The sequence below is a fragment of the Procambarus clarkii genome, chromosome 75, assembly GCF_040958095.1.
Source record: "Procambarus clarkii isolate CNS0578487 chromosome 75, FALCON_Pclarkii_2.0, whole genome shotgun sequence".
NCBI lineage: Eukaryota > Metazoa > Arthropoda > Malacostraca > Decapoda > Cambaridae > Procambarus > Procambarus clarkii.
Window position 1 is genome coordinate 25,055,494 of NC_091224.1, and position 24,378 is coordinate 25,079,871.

At 43.9% G+C, this 24,378-nt stretch overlaps 1 protein-coding gene and 1 long non-coding RNA gene across 3 annotated transcripts in view; both read left to right on the forward strand.

Moving 5' to 3' along the window:
- Positions 1 to 22,092, forward strand: part of lovit (loss of visual transmission) — a 76,364-nt gene extending 54,272 nt beyond the window's left edge. Inside the window, exons 4-16 of the mRNA XM_069313397.1 lie at positions 436 to 698; positions 5,216 to 5,328; positions 5,437 to 5,545; positions 6,645 to 6,830; positions 10,743 to 10,844; positions 11,114 to 11,256; positions 12,418 to 12,531; positions 13,768 to 13,920; positions 15,188 to 15,316; positions 16,102 to 16,212; positions 16,402 to 16,526; positions 17,013 to 17,187; positions 19,086 to 22,092. Coding sequence (XP_069169498.1) covers positions 436 to 698; positions 5,216 to 5,328; positions 5,437 to 5,545; positions 6,645 to 6,830; positions 10,743 to 10,844; positions 11,114 to 11,256; positions 12,418 to 12,531; positions 13,768 to 13,920; positions 15,188 to 15,316; positions 16,102 to 16,212; positions 16,402 to 16,526; positions 17,013 to 17,187; positions 19,086 to 19,334 — 1,972 coding nt within the window. The 3' untranslated portion in view covers positions 19,335 to 22,092. The remainder of the gene's footprint in view (positions 1 to 435; positions 699 to 5,215; positions 5,329 to 5,436; positions 5,546 to 6,644; positions 6,831 to 10,742; positions 10,845 to 11,113; positions 11,257 to 12,417; positions 12,532 to 13,767; positions 13,921 to 15,187; positions 15,317 to 16,101; positions 16,213 to 16,401; positions 16,527 to 17,012; positions 17,188 to 19,085) is intronic.
- A 1,549-nt stretch (positions 22,093 to 23,641) lies between these two features.
- The window catches only part of LOC138356902 (uncharacterized), a 381,031-nt gene continuing 380,294 nt past the window's right edge, over positions 23,642 to 24,378 (forward strand). For both annotated transcript variants that reach the window (XR_011224707.1, XR_011224706.1), the window contains exon 1: positions 23,642 to 23,787. This is a non-coding gene — a long non-coding RNA (uncharacterized lncRNA). The remainder of the gene's footprint in view (positions 23,788 to 24,378) is intronic.

Consider the following 24,378-nt stretch of genomic DNA (forward strand, 5'->3'; position numbering starts at 1 on the left):
GGGAAGATACAGGAGGCCAGTGTTGACCTCACTAATTGGTCTGGATAATTACTCCAGTAGATGAACCTGACCCGTGATTAATGCTGGGGGCGCCGGTAAGTGATAGGGGGGGGGGAGGGGGGGCCAGGGAAGGTACACTCACATATCTCAGAGATGTCTGAGACAAACTCTCACAGAGAGAGAGTGGGTGTAGAATATAATCTACTCACTAAGATATACTCTGCTGACTTAGGATGAACAACCCAGGGGGTTTTCTTCCTATTGGGGAGTGTAGTACACGCTGCTACGACGGGTTTTCTTCCTATTGGGGAGTGTAATACACGCTGCTACGGCGGTGTGACCACTCACAAGATGAGTGACGCTGCCCAATAACCTCGCCCCTCGGGGCAAAATGTTAAAAAAAAATGTAATTTAAGATGTGTGTGTTGCCCTCAGGCGGAAGACGAGGATGGAGATGGTGCGGATCTCAGCGGCGGTGATGGGTATAGAGTTCTGCTACGCGGCCGAGACGGCCTTCGTGTCGCCGACGCTGCTCAAGATCGGCGTCCAGCACCGTCACATGACCCTCATCTGGTGCCTCAGTCCCTTCATCGGCTTCTTCCTCACCCCCATCCTCGGCTCCCTCTCTGACAACTGTCGCTCCAGGCTCGGCCGCCGCCGGCCCTTCATCATCCTCCTCTCTATTGGTATTATCCTCGGTAAGGGGCGCCTAGTTTATCATTATGCTCGGTAAGTGGCGCTGACTTAATCATTATCCTCGGTAAGGGGCGCCTAGTTCATCATTATCCTCGGTAAGTGGCGCTTGCTGCACCATTATCCTCGGTAAGTGGCGCTTACTGCACCATTATCCTCGGTAAGTGGCGCTTACTGCACCATTATCCTCGGTAAGTGGCGCCTAGTTCATCATTATCCTCGGTAAGTGGCGCTTACTGCACCATTATCCTCGGTAAGTGGCGCCTAGTTCACCATTATCCTCGGTACGTGGCGCTTACTGCACCATTATCCTCGGTAAGTGGTTCCTAGTTAAGTGACGCTTCAGTGACACATAACCACTCACTGTGAGACTGTATCACCAGATCTGTGTCCCTGTGACACGTGGTGGCTGTGTCTCCGTGTGTGTCTATGTGTCCATCTTGGGTCACTACTGAACTGCCTGTTGTTATTGTTCTCTCTCTCTCTTCACTACTCTCTACACCATCTCTTCTTATTACCTCCTCTCCCTTGCCCTCCTCCTGCTGCTGCTGCTGCTCCTGCTCCTGCTCCTGCTGCTGCTTGCTAGCAAGGCGCGACTCTGAGTGAGTTCCCTTGTCTGGTCGTCTGCTGGTATTTACAAGTTCTCTCCTCAACTTCCCCCCTCCCCATATATGTCTTCATCCCCCACATATATATACCCCTCCCCCTTCACCCCCCTCCCTTACTCCCCCCCTCCCCTACCCCCTTCCCCTTCGGTATATCGTCCCATATAATTAAAGAACGAGTCTCATTATACACTAATAAAACCTCATTGTAGACATAAATCTCGTTGGAGATTAAAATATCATCATAGATTCATAAATCTGAATCATTGTAGATCATTGTAGACTCGTAACTCTCATATTGATCAATTAATCTCTGGCTTACGATTCTGAGAACAGAATAATAATTATGAGTCTTATGAGAAGGCGCTTTCTTATATATATATAATAATCTTATATTATTATAAGACTCATGAGTCTTATGATAAGACTCAGGACTGTGAGTAAACAGGAGGGTTGATATGAGTAAGCAGAGCTGTGAGGAAAGAATGAGGTATATAGAGATTACATTACAATTGCAGATCGTCGGTCTATCCATCGGGGGAGGGGGGGGGGGTGTTACTCAGTTACTCACCTGGTTGAACTCACCTATATGTTACTTTGGGGATTGAGCTCCGTCTCTTGAGCCCCGGTTGCCGCCTGCCAGCCTGCATAGTTTACTAAGTCAAGGCGAGACGCGAGTGATCCAGAAGTATCGACTTACCTGTCAGGTGAAGCACCTTCCTATTGGGATAATGAAGCAATGTCGACCTAATTTGCATACCGGAAATGACACTTCCGTAAAGGCTGTGGTTCTCGTTATTGGCGCGTCAGTAACTGCTGCTCCTGGTGGAGGGAGAAGGTGGTGAGGGAGAGACTTATTGGAGAGAAGGAAAATGGAAGATAGGAAGAAGGACAAGACGGAGAGATAGGAGGAAGGAAGGATGAACAAAATAGAACAAAAAACAATAGATCGATAGAGCCAGAGAGGAGACTTCTCTAGCCTTACGTGATGACTCTTTGACACACCAGTTGGCTCTATCTATCCTATCCCCCGCCCCCCCGCCTCCAGTTTCAACCTCCCCCCCCCCCTTCTATCCGTAATCTATCCCCCCTCTCACCCTCCACCACCCAACACTCCAACATTGCTCCTTCACTGGTAAACCTCCACCAGTCACCCTCCAACCCCAAGCCGCCTCTACCTTAGCCTCCAACAGCTGTCCATCTTCCAACATATTAAAGGGAAGGATATCAGGCAATAAAGAGATATGTATGGGGGGGGGGGGAAAGGAGAAGAAACGTTATTATAGGAGGAGAAAGAAAGATTAAAAGAAAGGAAGGAAGGAAGAAGGCAGTGGAACAATAGACAAGTTGGAACAAGTGCCTATGAGAGAGAGAGAAAGAGAGGGGAAGAGGGAGGGAGAAAGAGAGGTAGAAGGAGAGGGAACGGGAGGTAGAAGGAGAGGGAAAGGGAGAGAAACTGCGGAGTCTTAAAACCCAGTTAATGACTCGGGCCACTCACCAGGAGCTCTCTACACCCAGTCACACCCACCAGGAGTCATACGTCTTGAAATAGATGGTGTAGTCTTACCTATACACTGACATCGTTGTGGCTGACAGCTCCCAAGTGGTTGTGTGAAGGCACAGACGACATTCCTCTCATTCAGGACGTTACTTTTGTAGCATCTGGTAAGGCCATCTACTGCTAAGATGTCATCCCTAAGGGCCACTTTTCTGTCCATTGTGGCCTTCAGGACTCTATCCTCCGTCTTATGGGCGTCGGAAAGACGTTCCTGAAGCAGAGTTTTATACTGACAGATTCTATAGTGTAGACGAGGAGTCACAATAACGTGGGTGAAATATGTTGACCAAACGTCGTCGTCCCTTCACTTTCTAGTGTGTGGTTTGGTCAACAGATTCTATAGTGTTGACCTCTTGCGTGAAGGCACATGGTTGACATCAGTATTAAGACCTACTTCCTGTGTCAGATCCCTAGGTACAGGCTCCAGTAGGCCAGCCTGTACCAAGGGAACTGCTACAGGCTCCACCACAGTTCCCTTCTGAGCCTCACATCTGTGAAAGGCAGCTTACCTTGGCTATTTCATGTTAAGCTAAGCACAGACTTAAGCTCGAAAGATTCCTAAAGCTGTCTTAAGCGTTTCCTCTCACATACCTTCAAGGAGATGTCAACATACCTGCAGTAGACGTCAGGTTTGTGGTCGGGACATAAAGGTGACGTCTTTCTCCTCCTCAATGACATCCATGTGATAAATCGTCAACATGACACCATCACCTGTGGCTGTGTGTGGGACAGTGAGTGTGGCGAGGCGGGTAGTGAGGGTGAGGTAGAGTGTGAGGAAGAGGACACCAGTATGAGGGATGATGGTGGGGGATGGTGAAGGGGGAAGGGGTTCGGACAGTGACTGGTGAAGCGTGAAGCAGATTGTGGTGGTGTGGTTGTGGTGCTTGCCTATTACCACTTACCTATTACTACTTACCTATCACTACTTACCTCACGATATTTATCATAATGTTTAATGCTACAACTTTCAGGTCTTTGTGAATGTGTTGGGTCAATAAGATTTTCATTAAATAATGATTTAAGTGTTCTCTTTGTCACTGCTAATGAAATACCAATGTCAATTTCTACTACTGGTTTCCTACAGGCTGTCTTTGCAAGCATATCAACAGTGTCATGCCTTGAGATGCCAACATGTGATGATATCCAGAGGAATTTAATTTCAAATCTGTTTTCTTTAGCAGCTAAAACATTCATTCGTATATCACTGACTATTTTCTGGGTGTCACTACTATGTGCGTTCAATGCCAGGAGTGCACTCTGCGAGTCACAGTATATAAGTCCACTGCCTTTGTCTTTTAAAACTTCAGTGGCAAGGTATATACCTGCAAGTTCGGTTTGAGTTGTACTTGCCCAGTCATTGACGCGCTTCATTACTGTATGTACGAGAGAAGCTCTCTCAAAACGCAAATGTCGAATACACAATGTGTCAACTTTGTGAAAGAGAAAACATGCACTCCCTTGAACATTATATTGTAGAATATCCCATATTGACTGACTTTCGCCCTCCTGGGCTGAGGTATGCTGAACTCTATATGAATACTGGACTATATGAAATTAAAAACTATATGAATACTGGAACACTTGATGATATACTAGACTTGTACCCAAGATTGACTATATAATGCGTCTGTTATACAATGTATGTGATGTAACTATAACCTGAGCTTGTAAAAGTATCTCTTAATCACCTTCAGTGGTTAAGTGCTTAATAACTCACTAGTTTCTGTAGCAGTTGTCTTACCCTGTCAGAGCAGGAGAGGCATAACTGTGCTAGGGTTCAGGTGTCTTCAAGACTCTGTACTAGTAATCTCTCCATCTTTATTCTCGCATTAATTTTTATGCAAATCTCTGCATTATTTCAATTTTGGTTTTGTGCTTCACAAGATGCGGATTCCAGGCCGGTGCTGCATATTGTAGTATAGGCTTTACACATGGTGTATATACTGAATTGAAAGAACATGTATTTTCAAGGACGTTTAATATTTGCCAGCGTCCTATATATATGTGTAACCTTCGCTTGAATCAATCAAGTGATCCCATTTATACTAGGTGACCCGGTAAAACTGTTCCACATATCAACAACCCTATTTCCAAACCAGTATTTACCCACAACCCACATTTTTACCCTCTGCGACCCACAACATCCCCCCCCCCCCTGATGCAACCCGTCCCATTCTACGGACTCCTACACCACTTTTTGACTATGAGTTCGATCCACTGAGGTTCTCCTCAGGTTTGGGACGGTCGTAGTCTCATATTTCACTACTACATATTCACATGTGGGTATATTATATATACCCACATTAATATCCATTGTTTGGTGTTTTGTGTTGGTGACTGAGTGTGTTGCCTGCTGCAGGCCTGGTGCTGGTGCCCAATGGGAAGGCCATCGGCCTAGCTCTTGGAGACGACTGGAACACCACGACCCTCGCCAACACCTCTTCCTCCAACGACCCCTTCACCTCCCAGCAGGTAGGTCCTCACCCGTCTTGTCATCGTCATTGTTATTGTTACTTCCCTTTAGACGGGTAGGTGTGAGTCGTGGGTTGTGTTGTTCTGATGTTCCGTTATGTGTGACAGGTGAGTGAGCTGATGACGGCTACGGAGGCCGGCTTCCTCAACGCCAGCACCATCACCCAGGTCGTCACCCAGCTCCAGGACCCCGACAACGTCTCTCTCATTGATGCTGGTAAAGTGTGTGGGGTGAGGGGGCGGGTACTAAGGCGGGTCTCTCTACTTACTGCTCCACTCAGCTAACATATTTAGGGGAATATTCACACACACACACACACACACGCACACACACACACACACACACACACACACACACACACACACACACACACACACACACACACACACGCACACACACACACGCACACACACACACACAAAGAGTCAATGCTCGATCCTGCAAGCACATATAGGTGAGTACACACACACACGCACACACACACACACACGCACGCACGCACACGCACGCACGCACACACACGCACACACACACACACACACACACACACACACACACACACGCACACGCACACGCGCGTGTACAACTGTCTCCCTGTGACAGACTTCCAATCTTAACCAAATCGCTTTGCAACGCCACCTGTTATTTCCGTTCTAGATCCCCCGTTGCTCGCCTCTGACTGTCACTTTTATCCCCTTTCCCCTCGTGACATTATATATATATATATATATATATATATATATATATATATATATATATATATATATATATATATATATATATATATATGCGAACAAGCCTGAATGGTCCCCAGGACAGTTTTTGCTGATGAGTTTTCAGTTATATATATATATATAACTGAAAACTCATCAGCAAAAACTGTCCTGGGGACCATTCAGGCTTGTTCGCATATATATATATATATATATATATATATATATATATATATATATATATATATATATATATATATATATAAATGTGTGTGTGTGTGTGTGTATATCACGAAAATAAACACGTGATTAAAAATGTGACAGTGTCAGACCACGGAGGAAAATTGAAACAGGAATTTCCTTAAGTACTTTCGTATATTAATACATCTTCAGAAGGAGTCTGAAGATGTATTAATATACGAAATACAGACCAAAGAGATCAGCCACGATGGCTGACAGACAGCCCACTTTACATACACATCGTCTGTGACTGAGAGAGAGCAGCAGACAGGTCGTGTGGTAGACAGTTTACGGTAGTGTAGCGAGGTAACACTGAAGATCTCCCTCAAGAGAGCCAGCTCTACACAGTGTCCGACCGACAGGTTCGTCAGCAGCGCCGCCAGGAGTCTCTGAAGGTCAGGAGGAGCAGCAGGAGGAGGACAAGACCGGGTACCAGTCCCACCCGTGGGGCATCTTCTTCACCATCGTCGGCACCATGTTGCTCGACTTCGACGCCGACGCCTGCCAGAGCCCCTCGAGGGCCTACCTGCTCGACGTCACCATTCCCGGTCAGTCTCTCACCTCTTCTCTCACCTCTTCTCTCACCTCCTTTTCTCTCACCTCCTTTTCTCTCACCTCCTTTTCTCTCACTCCCTGTCAGATTTAGCTACTCAGGACGTAATGTCCATGTAGCACGGGCTATGGTGAGCCCGTACCCCTGTCCTCCATCTAATCTCTTATTATAATTCATTGTGTTGGGGAAACAGACAGCCAGTGTATATATATGCAAGTTAGGGTTATATCGAGGTCCCCCCCCCCCCCAAGATAGAACTACTGACTCGCCAGGATGCAGCCCCTACAACAAGCTGACTAACTCCTGGGTACCTGATTACTGCTAGGTGAACAAGTGGTATTAGGTGATAGCAAACGTTGAGAAATTTATACATAATCTAGACATGATACTTAATCTAGAATAAGATAAATAATCCAGACTATGATACATGAACTTTAAGCATCACTATTACCAAAAATGTAAAACCCGGGTCCATCTCAAACACCAAACTTTATTATATAAACCTTTAGCCCAGCTGTGGCAAGTATAGAGGTGCGCACAACACACCCCCGCCTCCCACAACACACCCCCGCCTCCTACAACACACCCCCGCCTCCTACAACACACCCCCGCCTCCTACAACACACCCCCGCCTCCTACAACACACCCCCGCCTCCCACAACACACCCCCGCCTCCCACAACACACCCCCGCCTCCCACAACACACCCCCGCCTCCCACAACACACCCCCGCCTCCCACAACACACCCCCGCCTCCCACAACACACCCCCGCCTCCCACAACACACCCCCGCCTCCCACAACACACCCCCGCCTCCCACAACACACAGCACTTTACCCGCACAAAATATACACAAAAAACTGGAGGTCTTGATAAAAAATCAGTAATTTTGTTTATGTAATAAGGGAATGATATCTTTGTTTTGCATGCTGCCGAGGCTGCCAGAGACGAGAGACGCCCTACAGGCCTGGAGAGAGAGAGCAGCTCCTAGCTACTTTACACCACCAATTGCTAACTTTTCTTTCCTTAAAGCCGCTCGTCTTAAGGTTTCAATTAATTTACACAACAAAATCCTATCAGCAGTGTTTCATATTCGCATGGCGGCGCTGAAGACTTAGCGGGACTTAGCCGCCAGCCACAATAAGAGTGGGGATGGTGGCGCCTCCGTGTCCCCGTGGCTCTTGGGGGCACTGTGGCTCTTGGGGGCACTGTGACTCTTGGGGGAACTGTGGCTCTTGGGGTCCCTATGGCTCTTGGGGTCCCTGTGGCTCTTGGGGTTTCTGTAGCTCTTGGGGTCCCTGTGGCTCTTGGAGGCACTGTGGCTCTTGGGGTTTCTGTAGCTCTTGGGGCCACTGTGGCTCTTGGGGCACTGTGGCTCTTGGGAGCACTGTGGCTCTTGGGGTCCCTGTGGCTCTTGGAGTCCCTGTGGCTCTTGGAGTCCCTGTGGCTCTTGGAGTCCCTGTGGCTCTTGGAGTCCCTGTGGCTCACTAGGGAGCACTGTGGCTCTTGGGAGCACTATGACTCTTGGGGTCCCTGTGACTCTTGGGGTCTCTGTGGCTCTTGGGGTCCCTGTGACTCTTGGGGTCTCTGTGGCTCTTGGTCTCTGTGGCTCTTGGGGGCCCTGTGGCTCTCAGAGGTCACGATACGCAGCCAACTTCGCTCTGAACTAAGACACCCACTTAAGTTTGGGATTAATTAAATATAAAATAACAACCACCGTGTTAATTAAATTGAATGTCTCCCTGAAGAGAGATTTGTCGCTCTGGCAATTTGTTTACTGCCAACATGCAGAGCAGAAGTCACACTAACGTCACTCAAAATTATTAAAATATGATTTATTAATTTTTTCGATGTTTAACATTTTTTTAATAAAACTTTTAAATGGGGAACTCGGCACTGTCCTTAAGTTTAAAAATTCTTCTTACCTGTTTGAGGTTGTTTTAATTTGTGCAATTTTGAGCATTGTTCGATTGAGTTGAGTTACTTAGTTTATTAAAGTTTGTATAATGTGTTACTTAAAGGTTGGATTATTGACAGTATTCATTGGAAGTAAACTTTGCGATATTAACTGAAGGTTAACTCTCCAATATTGATGACCAGACCACACACTAGAATGTGAAGGGACGACGACGTTTGCGTCCGTCCTGGACCATTCTCAAGTCAATTGTCGACTTGAGAATGAGCCACAATCGACTTGAGAATTGTCCAGGACGGACCGAAACGTCGTCGTCCCTTCACATTCTAGTGTGTGGTCTGGTCATCATACTTTAGCCACGTTATTGTGACTCATCATCCTCTCCAATATTAACTAGAGGTTAACTGTCCAATATTAACTAGAGGTTAACTGGCCAATATTAACTGGAGGTTAACTGTCCAATATTAACTGGAGGTTAACTGTCCAATATTAACTGGAGGTGACAGTGTTGTTGACCTGGACTGAGGTGGGATTGAACACGCGAGCATTTCCAGATTTCAGAATTTAAAAAAAGAGAGGACAAGAATCGCGCTAAATCTACCTGAATTCCTTTCATCTATAATACTCAATTCCGACGTTATAAAATGTGAGAATCCAATTAAAAAAGTAATAACCGGATCAGCAGATGGCATCACTGACGTGGAGTGTGAACACGGCGGTGGAAATGTGCACTTGTAAAAGTGACCGACCCGGTGCTTTAAGGAGGCCTGGAAGTGGTTTTTGAGTTCTGCTCATAAGTTCATAAGGCTCTACTTTACCATTTAGTGCTCATAAATTTATAAGTTCATAAAGCTCTACTCTACCATTTAGTGCTCTATGTCATTATACTCAAGGAACCCTCGACTTAGTCTCAAATATTTAGTAAATTAGGCTATTCTCAAATAATAAGTACATGAGGCTATTAACAGACTAACGAATTACGATCGCCTCATATTGATGATACGTTCATGTCATTTTCTTCATAAAACATTATAGTCATCTATTTTATAAATTACACCTCAGAGCGAGAGACAATTCTCTCTCTTTTTCAACGTTTATCGAAAATGTTTTTTGTGCTTGAGGCAGAAGTGGGTTGTGTAGAGCGGAGGAAAAGTTTGGTAGCGTGACAGAGGCAGGCTGCCACCGCTACACCAATATTGGATGAGTTGGGAGCAGGTTTCCGTGTAACGTGTTGGAGTGTGTGAGGCTTCGGACCTGGCAGTGTTCATACACACTCAACTCTCCTCGCCAATACTTACAAACTTTAACAACAAAAATATCCAGACAAATACCCGTTAAATCTTCCAAACACCCGGGTAAACACCTGCTTAAACATTCAGACTAACACCCTACAAAATATTTAGATTTCCACCCTCTAAAACCTGCAGACTTGTGTACAACAGGTGAGTGGAGATCACGTTAAACATGACCGTGATAATGGATGGTGGGGTGGTGTAGAACATGAACAGGATCGAGCCGTGGGGGGAAAATATTAAATTTCAATTGTGAAAAGGGAAAGATAACACTTAGTGTCGAGTGAGATAATGATGGATACAGAGTAATATTTTGTTTTTTTTCAAAGCGAAGACTTTGAAAAAAACAATTGAATTTCAACCTCCCCCCCCCCCACTTCGGGACGTAAGTGTAAGGGAGGAGATGGTAGACAGTGCCAACACGGACAGCCTTACAGGTCACAAGTCATTGCAAGAACAGGTAGTATGACGGGATACTAGAGCTGAAGCTCAACCCAGGAGCTCCAGAAGAAAAGACATTAGCCAGACTAACTTCCTCTCTCCCCCCAGGACGAGTATATAGTCGGCATAGCTTAGTGTTTTCTCTTGATAATTATCTTCCCTCCTGCTCCTGCTGATGCTTCTGCTGGTGGTGCTCCTGCTGGTGTTCCTGCTCCTGCTGGTGCTCCTGGTGCTCCTGCTGGTGGTGGTGGCGGCGGCAGAGGACCACGCCGTGGGGCTGTCCACCTTCACCATCATGGCTGGTCTGGGAGGAGGCTTCGGGTACGCCATGGGCGGCATCAACTGGGACTCCACTCTCATTGGTGAGCACCGCCACGCGGACCTTCCTATCTTCTCACATCATTATATTTGTAACTAGGACATCAAACTGAATATTTGTCATGTAAACTGTATATGTGTTTGTGTGATTTTATGTCAGCTTAATGTATTACTCTGTGTCCACCCCACATACACATCCATACGTGTGTTTACTGGGGCGACCCGTACACATCCACGCTCTCACCCATGTATACACCCACACTCTGCACTCAAACCGCCCGCACGCCCACCTCAACACCCCCGCCCACGGCAGGAGTGATGCTGGGAGGGCATGTGAAGGCGGTGTTCACTCTGGTGACCTTCATCTTCATCGCCTGCGTCGTCAGCACCCTCTACTCCTTCAGGGAGATCCCCCTCGACGTCCTCCGCAACTCCACCAAGGCCCAACTCCAGAAGGTGAGCCCTCCATCTCTCTCTCTCTCTCTCTCCTGTCTTCTCTCTCTCTCTCTCTCTCTCTCTCTCTCTCTCTCTCTCTCTCTCTCTCTCTCTCTCTCTCTCTCTCTCTCTCTCTCTCTCTCTCTCTCTCTCTCTCTCTCCTGACTTCTATCCCTTTGTGTGCTCCTGTGGTAATATAGCACACAAGAAGCACTGTCTGGTTTGGTATTAACCCTGTGTGTGTGTGTGTGTGTCTGTGTGCTTTTACAAGCGTGTTTTACGGTTTAATCACGTGGGCTGCGGACTCCCAGCAAACACACTTCCCATGAGACTGTTAATATGTTGTTTGTGTACACACAAGACGCTGACTTTGGCTTCTGGTTATTCTTGTTTTTTTTAAATTTGATAGTTTTTCGTAAATTGGCGGATCATATTTTCTGAGGTAAATATGCTATTAAAAAGCAAATCTTGTTTTGAGAGGTAATAGTGTTGTTTCTAGGAAGTAAATCATGTTTTTTTTTGGTCAATGTTTTGAGAGAAAGTTTTAGAGGATGTGATCTACGCGCTAAGTCTCCTTTGAGGTGAAATGTTGGTTGGGCTGAATCCTGTTTTGTACGAATGTGTGTATGAGCACATCACGATGTATACACATCAAGGTATTGCTTCACTAGGATATACAATGGTGACAAGTAAATAATATATTGTTATACTGAGAGTTAAACGTTTTATTGATAGGTAACGCTGTATGTGAAGCTGTGTCCTGTATGTCACGTTATCTTCTGTATGTGAAGCTGTCTTATGTATATCATGTTGTATCCTGATCGTGAAGTTGTTTGATATAGTAAAATAAAGTTATGATTATGGCATTAAAAATAATAATAATTATTTTATTATTATTATTGTTGTTATTAGTGATTAATGCCTGGAGCGATAAGAAGCCAACAACCTCCTTGATACGAATTTACAGGTAAAGGTGTCGTTAATTATCTTGTCCCTGTTAATGAGCTGATTTAACGAGGTAACGCAATGTTGCACCTCTCTCAACTGCCTTATATTCCGGCTCAAACTGTTGTCATGCTGACAATTCGGGGTCATTACCACTCACTACTGAGTTGTTAATTAACGTAATGATGTGTTTACCATTAACATGTCCCTGATTTATAAGTGAACTCCCGCCACCAGGGCATGTCGACGGATCAGCCGGCTGGCCACGAGGACGAGGAAGCCAAGGCCGGATACGGCAGTATGAACACAACCGGCCTACCTCCACTCCGGCCTAACTCGCTCCCCCTGGCGGTGAGTATCCGGGCTGGACTGTGCCAGGGTACAGTCGACACTGTACGACACTGACACTGTAAGTGTCTAGGGGAAGTAACTAGGTGTAAGTGTCTTGGGATGGGCCTTTCTGTCTGGAGGAAGTATCTGGATAAGTGTCGGGAATTACGTTGGTAAGTGCCATGGAATGTGTCTACGTAAACGGTAAGTGTCGAGGAAATTACCAGAGAATTTGGTTTTGAAGTTTTAAATTGGAAGGAAGGGAAGGGGATTGCTTCAGTGTAAATATAACATCACAAAAATAGGCACACGAAGCTAGCACTGTAAAAAAAATAGGGGCCACAGAAATTGGGGACCCCAGAAAATGGGGCCCATAGAAAATGGGGACCACAGAAAGTGGGGACCCCAGAAAATGGGGACCCCATAAAGTGGACACGACAGAAAGTGGTGCAGAGAAGTAAATTAATGTGAGGAGGAAGGCGTCGTGGATCATGATGTGATCTATCATGAATCACAGATTCCCGGCGGAGCTGCTGGCTAAATCCTCTCGTTAATTATAATTTGCATCTCTGGTAAGGCCAGATGAGGTGCACTTTCCACGAGGACTCGCAAGTGTGTGTGTGTGTGTGTGTGTGTGTGTGTGTGTGTGTGTGTGTGTGTGTGTGTGTGTGTGTGTGTGTGTGTGTGTGTGCATTTGCTATTTATGCCTGCAGGATCGAGCTGTTAGCTCTTGGACCCCGCCTTTCTAAGCGTCGGTTGTCTAGTGTACTGATTCCCGACATATATTTCCTCTATCATACCTACTACATATATTTCTCTCTCCCACACACACGCGCGTGCGCCTGTAGCGTGTTTTTGCAGTATCATGAGATTCATGATACTGTATCATGATTCATGATTGACTCATCGCCTGCTCATGAGATTCAATTCCCCTATTTTTTTTCCTCATAAGTCACGCCTCTCAGCTCTGGGACTAGTCTTTTCTACCATCAATCTCTTGGAATTTCTCCAGCTACGTTATTTTGCTTTCTGGGGGTTAGGACGCGAGGCTGGCCCTCAGTACTGCAGGAGCGGTGTAACATTTTGGGTGTAGAGTTGTAAAGACATGGAGTTGACGCATCACTCATCACTCCTTCCAGTCTCATTATTGATTATTCTTTTCATATTTGTGTTATTTAGTTGTGATTAGAATTGGTTGCGAACTGTCGATAATGTCTCGTTTTCAGTAACACGATCTTGCTTTTCTGACCGTAATAGCAGAATGGCCACGACCCGGATGAGGGAATTGAAGCCCAGCGCTACCAGGGCTACGATGGCCAGGGCTACGAGGGCCAGGGCTACGAGGACCAGGGCTACGGTAAGAAGCTGGCCCAGGAGAAGCCACAGCAGGAGACCTCCTTCAGTCAGCAGGTGGGTGGAGAGGGTGGCCGCTACTCTCCCATACCCACCACCGCCTCCTCCATCATAAACGCTACCGTCTACACAGTGATGTAAACACCACCTGCTACATTACCTCCTACGCTTTACACTTCTGTTACATTACGCACACACCACTTTATACTTTACACACAAGGCTTGCTACATTACACACGAGACCTTCTACATTGGAACAAGATCTTCCGCAGACACAAGACCTTCTACATTGGAACAAGATCTTCCGCAGACACAAGACCTTCTACATTGGAACAAGATCTTCCGCAGACACAAGGCCTTCTACATTAGAACAAGATCTTCCGCAGACACGAGACCTTCTACATTGGAACAAGATCTTCCGCAGACACAAGACCTTCTACATTGGAACAAGATCTTCCGCAGACACAAGACCTTCTACATTGGAACAAGATCTTCCGCAGACACAAGACCTTCTACATTGGAACAAGATCTTCCGCAGACACGAGACCTTCTACATTGGAACAAGATCTTCCGCAGACACGAGACCTTCTACATTGGAACAAGATCTTCCGCAGACACGAGACCTTCTACATTGGAACAAGATCTTCCGCAGACACAAGACCTTCTACATTGGAACAAGATCTTCCGCAGACACAAGACCTTCTACATTGGAACAAGATCTTCCGCAGACACAAGACCTTCTACATTGGAACAAGATCTTCCGCAGACACAAGACCTTCTACATTGGAACAAGATCTTCCGCAGACACAAGACGTACAACAGACACAAGTCTTTATATACTGTGAACGGATATATATTTCCTGCTGATATACAATAATATTTTGCTGGTGTGTGGAAAGCATCCTTGTGTGCTAAGGAAATATTCACAGTACAGTATTGCTATGTTAATGTGAGCACATATCTGTATGTACGTTGTATGCTGTTTGGGGGCAAATATTATGTAAGTAGGTTAGGTTAGATTTAGTTAGGTTTTGTAACATAATTTTTTTAAGTGACGTCTCGTTGGGAGGTGCAGTTTTGACAAGTATAATTGTTTACTACGTAGGCATCTACTACTGCCAATGTTTCTAATTCATCTTTGTAGTTAATAAAGTGATGACTTGTTTGAGAGTGGCGATAGGTCTGTGAGAGTTACAAAGTAACCTAGAGAGTACACAAAGCCAGTTACATGGCGGGTGTACTAGTCACCTTGTTCTGTGTTCCTCAGAGTTCTTCATATTTGAAGGGTATCACGAAGTAGTGATGATGCTGGCGTGTCTTACAGAACCCGACGACGGTGGTGAAGGCGGGCGGCGAGGAGGAGGAGGAGGAAATATTGGCAGACATTGAAGAAGCAGCGGTGCCCGGAGCGACCCTTCGACAGTACCTTCTCTCCATCGTGTACATGCCTAGGGTGAGACTTGAAGGGTCTAGGATGGTCGTAAGGCTCCAGGGTGGGGGTTAGAGAGCGTCCAACTGGTTCAGGGTGTAGGGTTCAGCAGTCCCACAGTCAGTTCTGGGGGGGGTCTTAAGGTCCTAGTGCGAGGCCATGTTTCTTAATGTATTCTTGCTAGCTTAGTTTACTCGAATCGTTCCTGGTTAACTTTAGTGCTGGTTCTTGCTTGTTTCGGGCAGGTCCTGGATATGTGCCACTGGTTAAGGGTTGGTTCTTATGGGTGAGGGGGGGGGGGAGGGGTTCTAGGTGTGGTGGCCTGGGCCCGGGTCCACCCCAGAACTAAGAGTAGGCTGCTACTGGTCCCAGACATGTCCCCAGATGGCTCTATGGCTCTTGTGCCAGCTCTTTCACTATAATATCTGGCTAACGTGGCTCCAAGGGCCAGTCTGAGTGGAAAAGTCAATTTGAACAGAATAAATACAGGACTGCTGATTATAAAGTAAATATTTAATTGAATATTATAAGTTAATAATCAAACCCGCACATGAAATATAATGTAAGTGACAGTCTGTGTCACCCTGACAGTCTGCATCACCCTGACAGTCTGCATCACCCTGACAGTCTGTGTCACCCTGACAGTCTGTGTCACCCTGACAGTCTGCATCACCCTGACAGTCTGTGTCACCCTGACAGTCTGTGTCACCCCTGACAGTCTGTGTCACCCTGACAGTCTGCATCACCCTGACAGTCTGTGTCACCCTGACAGTCTGTGTCACCCCTGACAGTCTGTGTCACCCTGACAGTCGCTGCGCGTGCTGTGCCTCACCAATCTCTTCTGCTGGATGTCTCTGGTGTGCTATTCTCTCTACTTCACCGACTTCGTGGGCGAGGCTGTGTTCGGCGGGGACCCGGGGGTGAGTCCCGCCGCTACACCTCTTTCATATTCCACAACAATGATCTGCATCACAGGAAGTTAATAGCCAAAATAAAAGCAAATCATGGATTAGAAGTATACAAAATATTATTTTTGACTGGCAAGTTTTCCATATTGTTATTTTAGTATTGAAATATATGTAGTGTTGATGGAAGAAGGGTTCCTACAGGCTCCAGATGGCACGGAAGAGAAGGAGCTGTATGAGGAAGGAGTCCGCTTCGGGTGCTGGGGGATGGCCCTCTACTCCCTCTCCTGTTCTGTTTACTCCTTCCTCATAGAAGGTCTCGTCAAGAGGTTGGTAAGTTACCGCCAGGAGGTAAGTTACCGCCCTTACTGACGCACGGTAATAAGCAGGAAGTTAAAAGATACTAAACTTATAATGTGGGATCGAACCCGCGTCCCTGGTCTCCTCAGGCACTCGCATTCATAGATACCACATTATTATACAATGAGGAAGATAGTTAAGCACAGTCAGTTCACAACCGTTTAGTCCCCTGGTTCGATTCCTGGACAAGGCGAGACATTTAAAGCTTTTGTTTTTGTGTTATGCCGGAGTGCTGTGTTCACCTAGCAGCAGATAGATACCTGTGAGTCAGTCAACTGTTGTGGCTGCTACCTTGAGAGTGCTTAGGCTTAGCAGAACGTCAGTAAGCCTGACAGTCTCCTGGTCCCCAACAGTGGAAAACCAGTTGTGTATTAATATGTATAGTGTTTGTGTTGGGTGAGAGGTGTAAGGTGGGTGTATGTGCAGGCTGTGACGGAGGTGTTTGTGTCGGGCAGGGCCAGACCGGTGTACGTGTGGGGCCAACTGGTGTACAGTGTGGGGATGGTGTGCATGGCCTCCCTCAGGCACCCGGCCGCCGTCATCCTCTTCTCCTGCTGCGCCGGCGTCATGTACTCTACGCTCTTCACCATGCCCTACCTCCTAGTCGCCCACTACCATGCCTCCCAGACGGTATGTACCCCAGTGTACCTTCTGCTTGACACACAGTACGTACCCACTGTACCTTCTGCTTGAGCCCTACCATGCCTCCCAGACAGTACGTACCTCACTGTCGCTACCGCTGGGTGACGGTGGGTCTTACTGCACCTGGGTAACCCAGGCTGGGTTACCACCACACCCTGGGCCAGGTAGGTCATCCACCCTGGGGCAGGTAGGTCATCCACCCTGGGGCAGGTAGGTCATCCACCCTGGGGCAGGTAGGTGCTTCACACTACTCATGACTCTCCATTACAATATCTCGGGCTGGTGGTTCACATGTGTTCTTATTCCCTTGTGTGGGGGGGGAGGGGTCCTCAGTATTGTGTAGGTGTTTACTTGTACACCCGTCCATGTAAAGTGATGTACTTGTACACCCGTCCTTGTAAAGTGATGTACTTGTACACCCGTCCATGTAAAGTGATGTACTTGTACACCCGTCCATGTAAAGTGATGTACTTGTACACCCGTCCTTGTAAAGTGATGTACTTGTACACCCGTCCATGTAAAGTGATGTACTTGTACACCCGTCCATGTAAAGTGATGTACTTGTACACCCGTCTATGTAAAGTGATGTACTTGTACACCCGTCCATGTAAAGTGATGTACTTGCAGAGAATATTTTTGTATTTAGTGTTCATTTCTAAACTATTGGATGAGAGGAAGCACTCGCAGCTTAAGTATTCTTCCGTGTCGTTCAAGAGGTTTACATTAAAGACAATAATCCCGATATATTTATTGGACAGTTCGTTGTAATTGTACATTCGTCCATCAGTATTTGTATAACTATGACCAGTTTATATATCTAGTTTTATAGAAAGTAGAATATTTAATGTTTTAAATAAGATGTTTGTTTTAGAATGAGACGGATATCTTCAGGTTAACACTTTTTTGTAGTCATAATGATGTAGATTTTGTAGATTTTGCTACCATGTTTAGAATAAACAAATCCACAAGGGCCGTGACGAGGATTCGAACCTGCGTCCGGGAGCATCCCAGACACTGCCTTAATCGACTGAACTACGACAGGGTAAAAAGGGTTGAAACCCTTGTGGATTTGTTCATTTTATGCATCACGTTAGTGTGATTTCTGTGTGTAATGTTTAGAATAATATAACATTATAGCCTTTTGGGCTATTGTAAGACTTTGCTTTCAAGAAGTTTGATATAGTTGTGTGTAGAGTGGCGACCGCTGGGGACCCATGCTCATCATCACATGATGATACGTGATGATCTCAGACGAGTCTACACCACAACTCATCTTACCTTGAAGTATGACTCTCCTACTCTGCTCTACTATGACCACTTCCTTGGTCAAGTTGGGACGCGACTACCTCGCTTATTCATCCCGACCTCAGACCAAGTCCAGTCCATCCAGCAGTCGACCCCAAAGACGCATTCATATATTGTAACATTCTGTTCATTTAAAACGTGAATTTTCTCAAATATAAATTAATATTATTATATATTAGCATATTGTGCATATTTAGATATAGGTTAGGTTAGGTGTTTAGGTTCTGTTGGCGATTATATGTATTTGTAGTATGTGGGTGAAGCATTTACAGCGTTGTGGTTCGAACAAAATTCGTCAGTGATTATCATTCTTGCGAGCATAGTCTCCGCTACCAATATATCTGTATTTATTTCTTGTATTTTCTCCTTTAATATGCTTTGAGATGGGTAAGACTTTGAGGCTTCTCTTCTTGACCTTATCTGCTGTGTTAGAGAAGATCTTGATAGGAAGTGGAAGGGTATTGTGTGTGGGAGGGGGGGGGGGGAGTAGCTTTGAAAATGAACGCATTGTTTCTTAATGAACGTTCACACCTACAAAAGCTATATTAAATAATCACTTCAACTTTCCTCAACACCAACAGTTCCAGGCTGAGACTGTCGAAGGGTCAGCAGTACTGGCAAGCAACGGGCCGGAGCAACAGGTGCGCGGCTTGGGGACCGACGTGGCAATCGTGTCATCAATGGTGTTCCTGGCGCAGTTTATCCTGTCGTCGTGCATGGGTTCTATCATCTCTGCTGTGGGTTCTACCACCGCCGTCGTCTGCGCTGCCAGCGTCCTCGCCGCCTGTGGTGCAGTTACCGCTACACAAGTCGTATACCTCGATCTCTAATACGTTTTCTTTGGTTCAAGCGTCGGCACCATAGAAAATATATTTCAGCGTATACTATTGTATTGTCTGTTTGGCGGATGTAGGCATGAGTGATAATTAGCAACAGTAGGAACGCTTTCTGTACTAAAGGTTAAATTATATATAAAATCTATATACCTCATTAGGTATTCACATTAATGATACAACAATATGAAACTTGAATGCACAATTATGTGCAGAAATAAATAGATGTATGTATTTATTTTTCGACAGCTAAGTTTGTATAAGTGTGCTAGCCTATAGAGATGTGAATGAAATTAGCTTATCTCACAATTTTTCATTCATGATCTTGTGCTTTAAGATTCATGATATTAAGTAAATATAGGTTTTAAATAAGACGAAGTAGTGAGGCCAATGATGTGTCCCGGATGGACTGGTGTTTTCCTGTCCTTTTTTGGGGCACAGATCATGAGAGCTGTGATTTATTTTAATTTCTTTACCTGAGGGTCACTCTCGCTAGTTGCCTTGACGAGGACAGGAAACCGGCGGCTTGTCAAAGGTCCCCTCATTTGTTCTGATGATTTTATCTTTTGTCTCTTAAGCAGCAGTGTTTTGGTATTCACGGCTTGAGCGGGTAGGGGGTTCCATGAGTTTATAACCCTATGGGTGAAGAACATCTGTTTTCTGTCTTTGTGGCTTGTTGAGCTTGACTCCGTTGCTCCTTTTTATTATTACACTTATTTTATTTTATTATAATTATTAATTTTATTTTATTAATTAATTTTATTTTATTAATTAATAATTATTTTATTATTAATATTTATAATATTATTATTATTATATTATTATTGAAGAAGTTGTCTAGATCAACATCCTCCAAGTTGTTCAATATTTCAAAAGTTTGATGATATCAGCCCTGTCATGTTTGGTTTACGATGCTGTTAACCCTGTGGCCCTCAATGGTTCCTGGTATGAGAGTCTACGTAGTTCAGGACTTATTTTTGTCGGCCGGTGTTAAACGTTCATCAAAGCATTGGCACATCTCTTGGGCTCAAATAATTAGCTGCGAAATAGCAGCTAAAATCTGTCTCTCAGCTTTTTATTCTCAGTTTATTCGATTATCATACGTTTACGTAATTTAGTAATAATGCTGCATTTAGTTTTATTATTTGCTAGAAGCCGATTGTAAGAAGTGAGTAAATGTATTTGTATGTAATATAAATGGAAATTACCTAAGAGCATTGTATACATGTGAAAAGGCATTTGTTTATTCCTATTTTCATGGGTTTTACCCCTGCACCTTGATCTCCCTGAGCCAGTCGACGTGCTCTGTGTCTCCTAAGTCACGAAAGCGTTCGTACAGAATTGTAATTAGTTTCTTGTTATTTTTGTATCTGGTCACTTGTTTAATTTTTTATTTTATTTTATTTGTAAATGATGTGCTCTTAAATATACTAGAAATGTGATGACATAATTAAGTAATTTAGTGTGAGCATAACTGTGTGTACGTGTGGATAAGTTCTCTAAGTGTGGGCAACTTCTCTATGTGTGGACAACTTCTCTTTGTGTGGGCAACTTCTCTATGTGTGGACAACTTCTCTAAGTGTGGACAACTTCTCTATGTGTGGACAACTTCTCTATGTGTGGGCAACTTCTCTATGTGTGGACAACTTCTCTATGTGTGGACAACTTCTCTATGTGTGGACAACTTCTCTATGTGTGGATAACTTCTCTATGTGTGGACAACTTCTCTATGTGTGGATAACTTCTCTATGTGTGGACAACTTCTCTATGTGTGGATAACTTCTCTATGTGTGGACAACTTCTCTATGTGTGGACAACTTCTCTATGTGTGGACAACTTCTCTATGTGTGGACAACTTCTCTAAGTGTTTACAACTTCTCTATGTGTGGACAACTTCTTTATGTGTGGACAACTTCTCTATGTATGGACAACGTCTCTATGTGTGGACAACTTCTCTAAGTGTGGACAACTTCTCTAAGTGTGGACAACTTCTCTAAGTGTGGTGCTCGACATCGTAGTCAAAACAATATGGAAGGTAAATGAGTGTTAATATCAATGTAATAACGAATGAATATGGATTATGTTGCTTATCTCTGGCTAAGATTTGGTTACGTTTATCAGTATTTTATTAGCTAACTGTGCAAGGTAGTGAGGATGTTTAGAGGCATCAACGTGCGCAGCAATAAAGGCGCACATGCCGGGTTGATGTGCGCGCAGCCTGCTAAACCCACCAGTATTTCATTGATGCAAATATCAAAGTCTACTACATTTGAAGGGTGAAATGTATTGCTTTAGCGCTTTCAACCCTCTTGGAACCTGGGTCAAAAGCAGAATTAATACGGTCGAAGGTGCTAAAGCTATACATTTCACCTTTCAGATGTGGTAGATTTTCAATATATATATATATATATATATATATAATGTTATTATTTAAAGTACTTTTTAATTAGGTACAACCAGCCGTAAACAAAGGGAATATAATAACGTCATTCAAAAGAAAAAGAGGACTACAAATATATATATTTTGTGTGGGAATATTAACACTAAAACCTAAGTACTACACGAGCTTCGTACAGGAATATGTGTACATTGTACCGAGGTGTAATATATTATACATTATGGTGAGAACATCCTTCAGTGTTGCTTAGGGTTCAGTTCTCTTGTGTAGTCCACTTACTAGAATGTGAAGAATGTTGTAGATTGACGAACGAATGTTTCCTGTAGCTCATGTCGGGAATAAAGTTGTTATTTGTTGTGGGGTTGTAATTTGTAGCCTCTGAGGAAGTGTAGGCTAATGCTGATGTTTTGCCGGAAGTAAAATCACGGGGAGATGGCACCAGAGTTTAGAATGTAGTAATGCAGTGACTTTCAGAACTGATCCCTTTGTAAGTGATAAGTAGTGTAAATATAATATTATATTTCTTTATTTACCAAGGGAAGGATCCTTATTCTTGAAGCATTCTCATGTTAAGCCTTGGCGGCATGATTATAGACAATCTTGTAGAAATAAACCATGTAACCTTAATTGTTTAAAAGTGTATATTCATTTTGTGGTAAAATACTAGGATTAAAAGAGGTTTAATTATTCAGGTTAATATTGAAGCCTATCGCGGTAGCTCTGATTCTTGGTATTATTTATATTTAAAATTAATAGTCAAAGTCAATCGCTTGTTTGACTTATGGAAAATGACAAAGTGATAAATACATTAGAATTAGGTGTCAGTCGTGCCTACAAAATATAATTATTTTCGCTATTAAAAGTATTTATTAAAAAATAGCTTAGTCTGTATGTGTTGAAGAATGGGTTAAGTACGACTTTGTAAGTTTTATACAACTTGAGTGAATTCTTGTGAATATACGAAGTTGTCGGTCGTGCCTCTGGCCGTATATTTCAGCGTTTCCTGTTTCTTCAGAGGATATAACTTGTGAAAGATTTGAATTAACAGCAGATTTTATACATTAGGTTTAAGCTTTAAGCCTGGGATTGAAGTGTGTTGGGAAGCTTCGGATCCCTCACAGTTCTCTAACTCCTTCAATTATAATCTCGCACTACATAATCCATCACCCGTGCTACGATATAGAACGATCGTTGTGAATTTCTAGTTATATATGTCAGGCCGACTGCAATGTTCCAGTATTCGCATTAAAAGGTCTATTTTTTTAATTATTGATGTTAAAGGCGACGACAAAACTAGAAACACTTAAAAATTTAAGCTTACTTCAGTTGTATATGGAAACCAAGCATTCAGGTATGTATGAATTTAATAAATAGATGTCACGCGTATTATATTCTTGCCCGCGAAAATGATTTCGAAATATGAAACTTCTGATTGAACGAGACATTCAATTGTTCGCATTGGTTTCTTTGACAATGATTTAGGTTTAAGCATTCACTGTTATTTTCCATTAATATGTGTTAGTTGGGACAAAAATTGTATTTACTCTATAACAAGAGTAATATTTTATTGTGCACAAAATTAAGTTTGTAAAAAAATGATTAGTTATCCGAAGCCTTAAATAATGAGGAAGAGCAACAGTATTGAGACACCAAAAAGCTCCCTGAATTTGAGTCAGAGCTGCCAACCCTCTTAAAAAAAATCTATGATTAACAACGTAATACATTTGCTTGATAAGAATTAAGTAACTGCTCTACAAGTTTCAGGGAATGCATCTGTATAAAAATAACAAAATTTTTTGCTTAAAAGTAGTAAATTTACGCTACAAGTGAAGTGTAATATTACAAGGATAAGTTTCGTAGGTTGGTAGGTCGTGCTAGTGTGCCATTGGTGGAGCGGCGGCAGCGGCGGCGCCATGATTCAGAAGGCGATACATTTTGTGTAAACATTCGGTGTTCCCGCGGTAATGTCCACTTACTTATCCTACTTAATACCTCTACAGCAGCTCCCGTCACGGCCCCGTCGGCACCAACACCACAACTCACACAGCTGTGGTAAGACAGATGATAACTGTGTTTCACGTATCATTAGGTCGTACCGAGAGAATATCCTTTGGCTTAATATTTATATCTCGACTCAGGTGCCAGGTCCCCGGGTTCAGTTCCCGGGAGAGGATTAGAGAAGTAGGCTGCCTGAAGTCTCTCTTTCTAAAGTTAGTACCGAGCCTATTGTGGGTGTTACTTAACTCTGCTCTCTAGTGGTTGGTGACTGCGCTAATGGCCGCCTTCTGTGGCTACAAGAATAAAACAACTCTGGGAATTTTAATCTATATTACAATTTGTTTGACGATCGTTGCATACATTTCATTGATGACATTAGAGACATTTAGGTAATGGAAAAATGTTTATATAATATATATATATATAATATATATATATATATATATATATATATAGATATATATATATATATTATATATATATATATATATATATATATATATATATATATATATATATATATATATATATATATATACACACACACACACAGTGTCAGACCACGAAGGAAGAATTGAAACAGGAATTTCCTTAAGAACTTTCGTATTTAATAATACATCTTCACCCTTCTGAAGATGTATTATC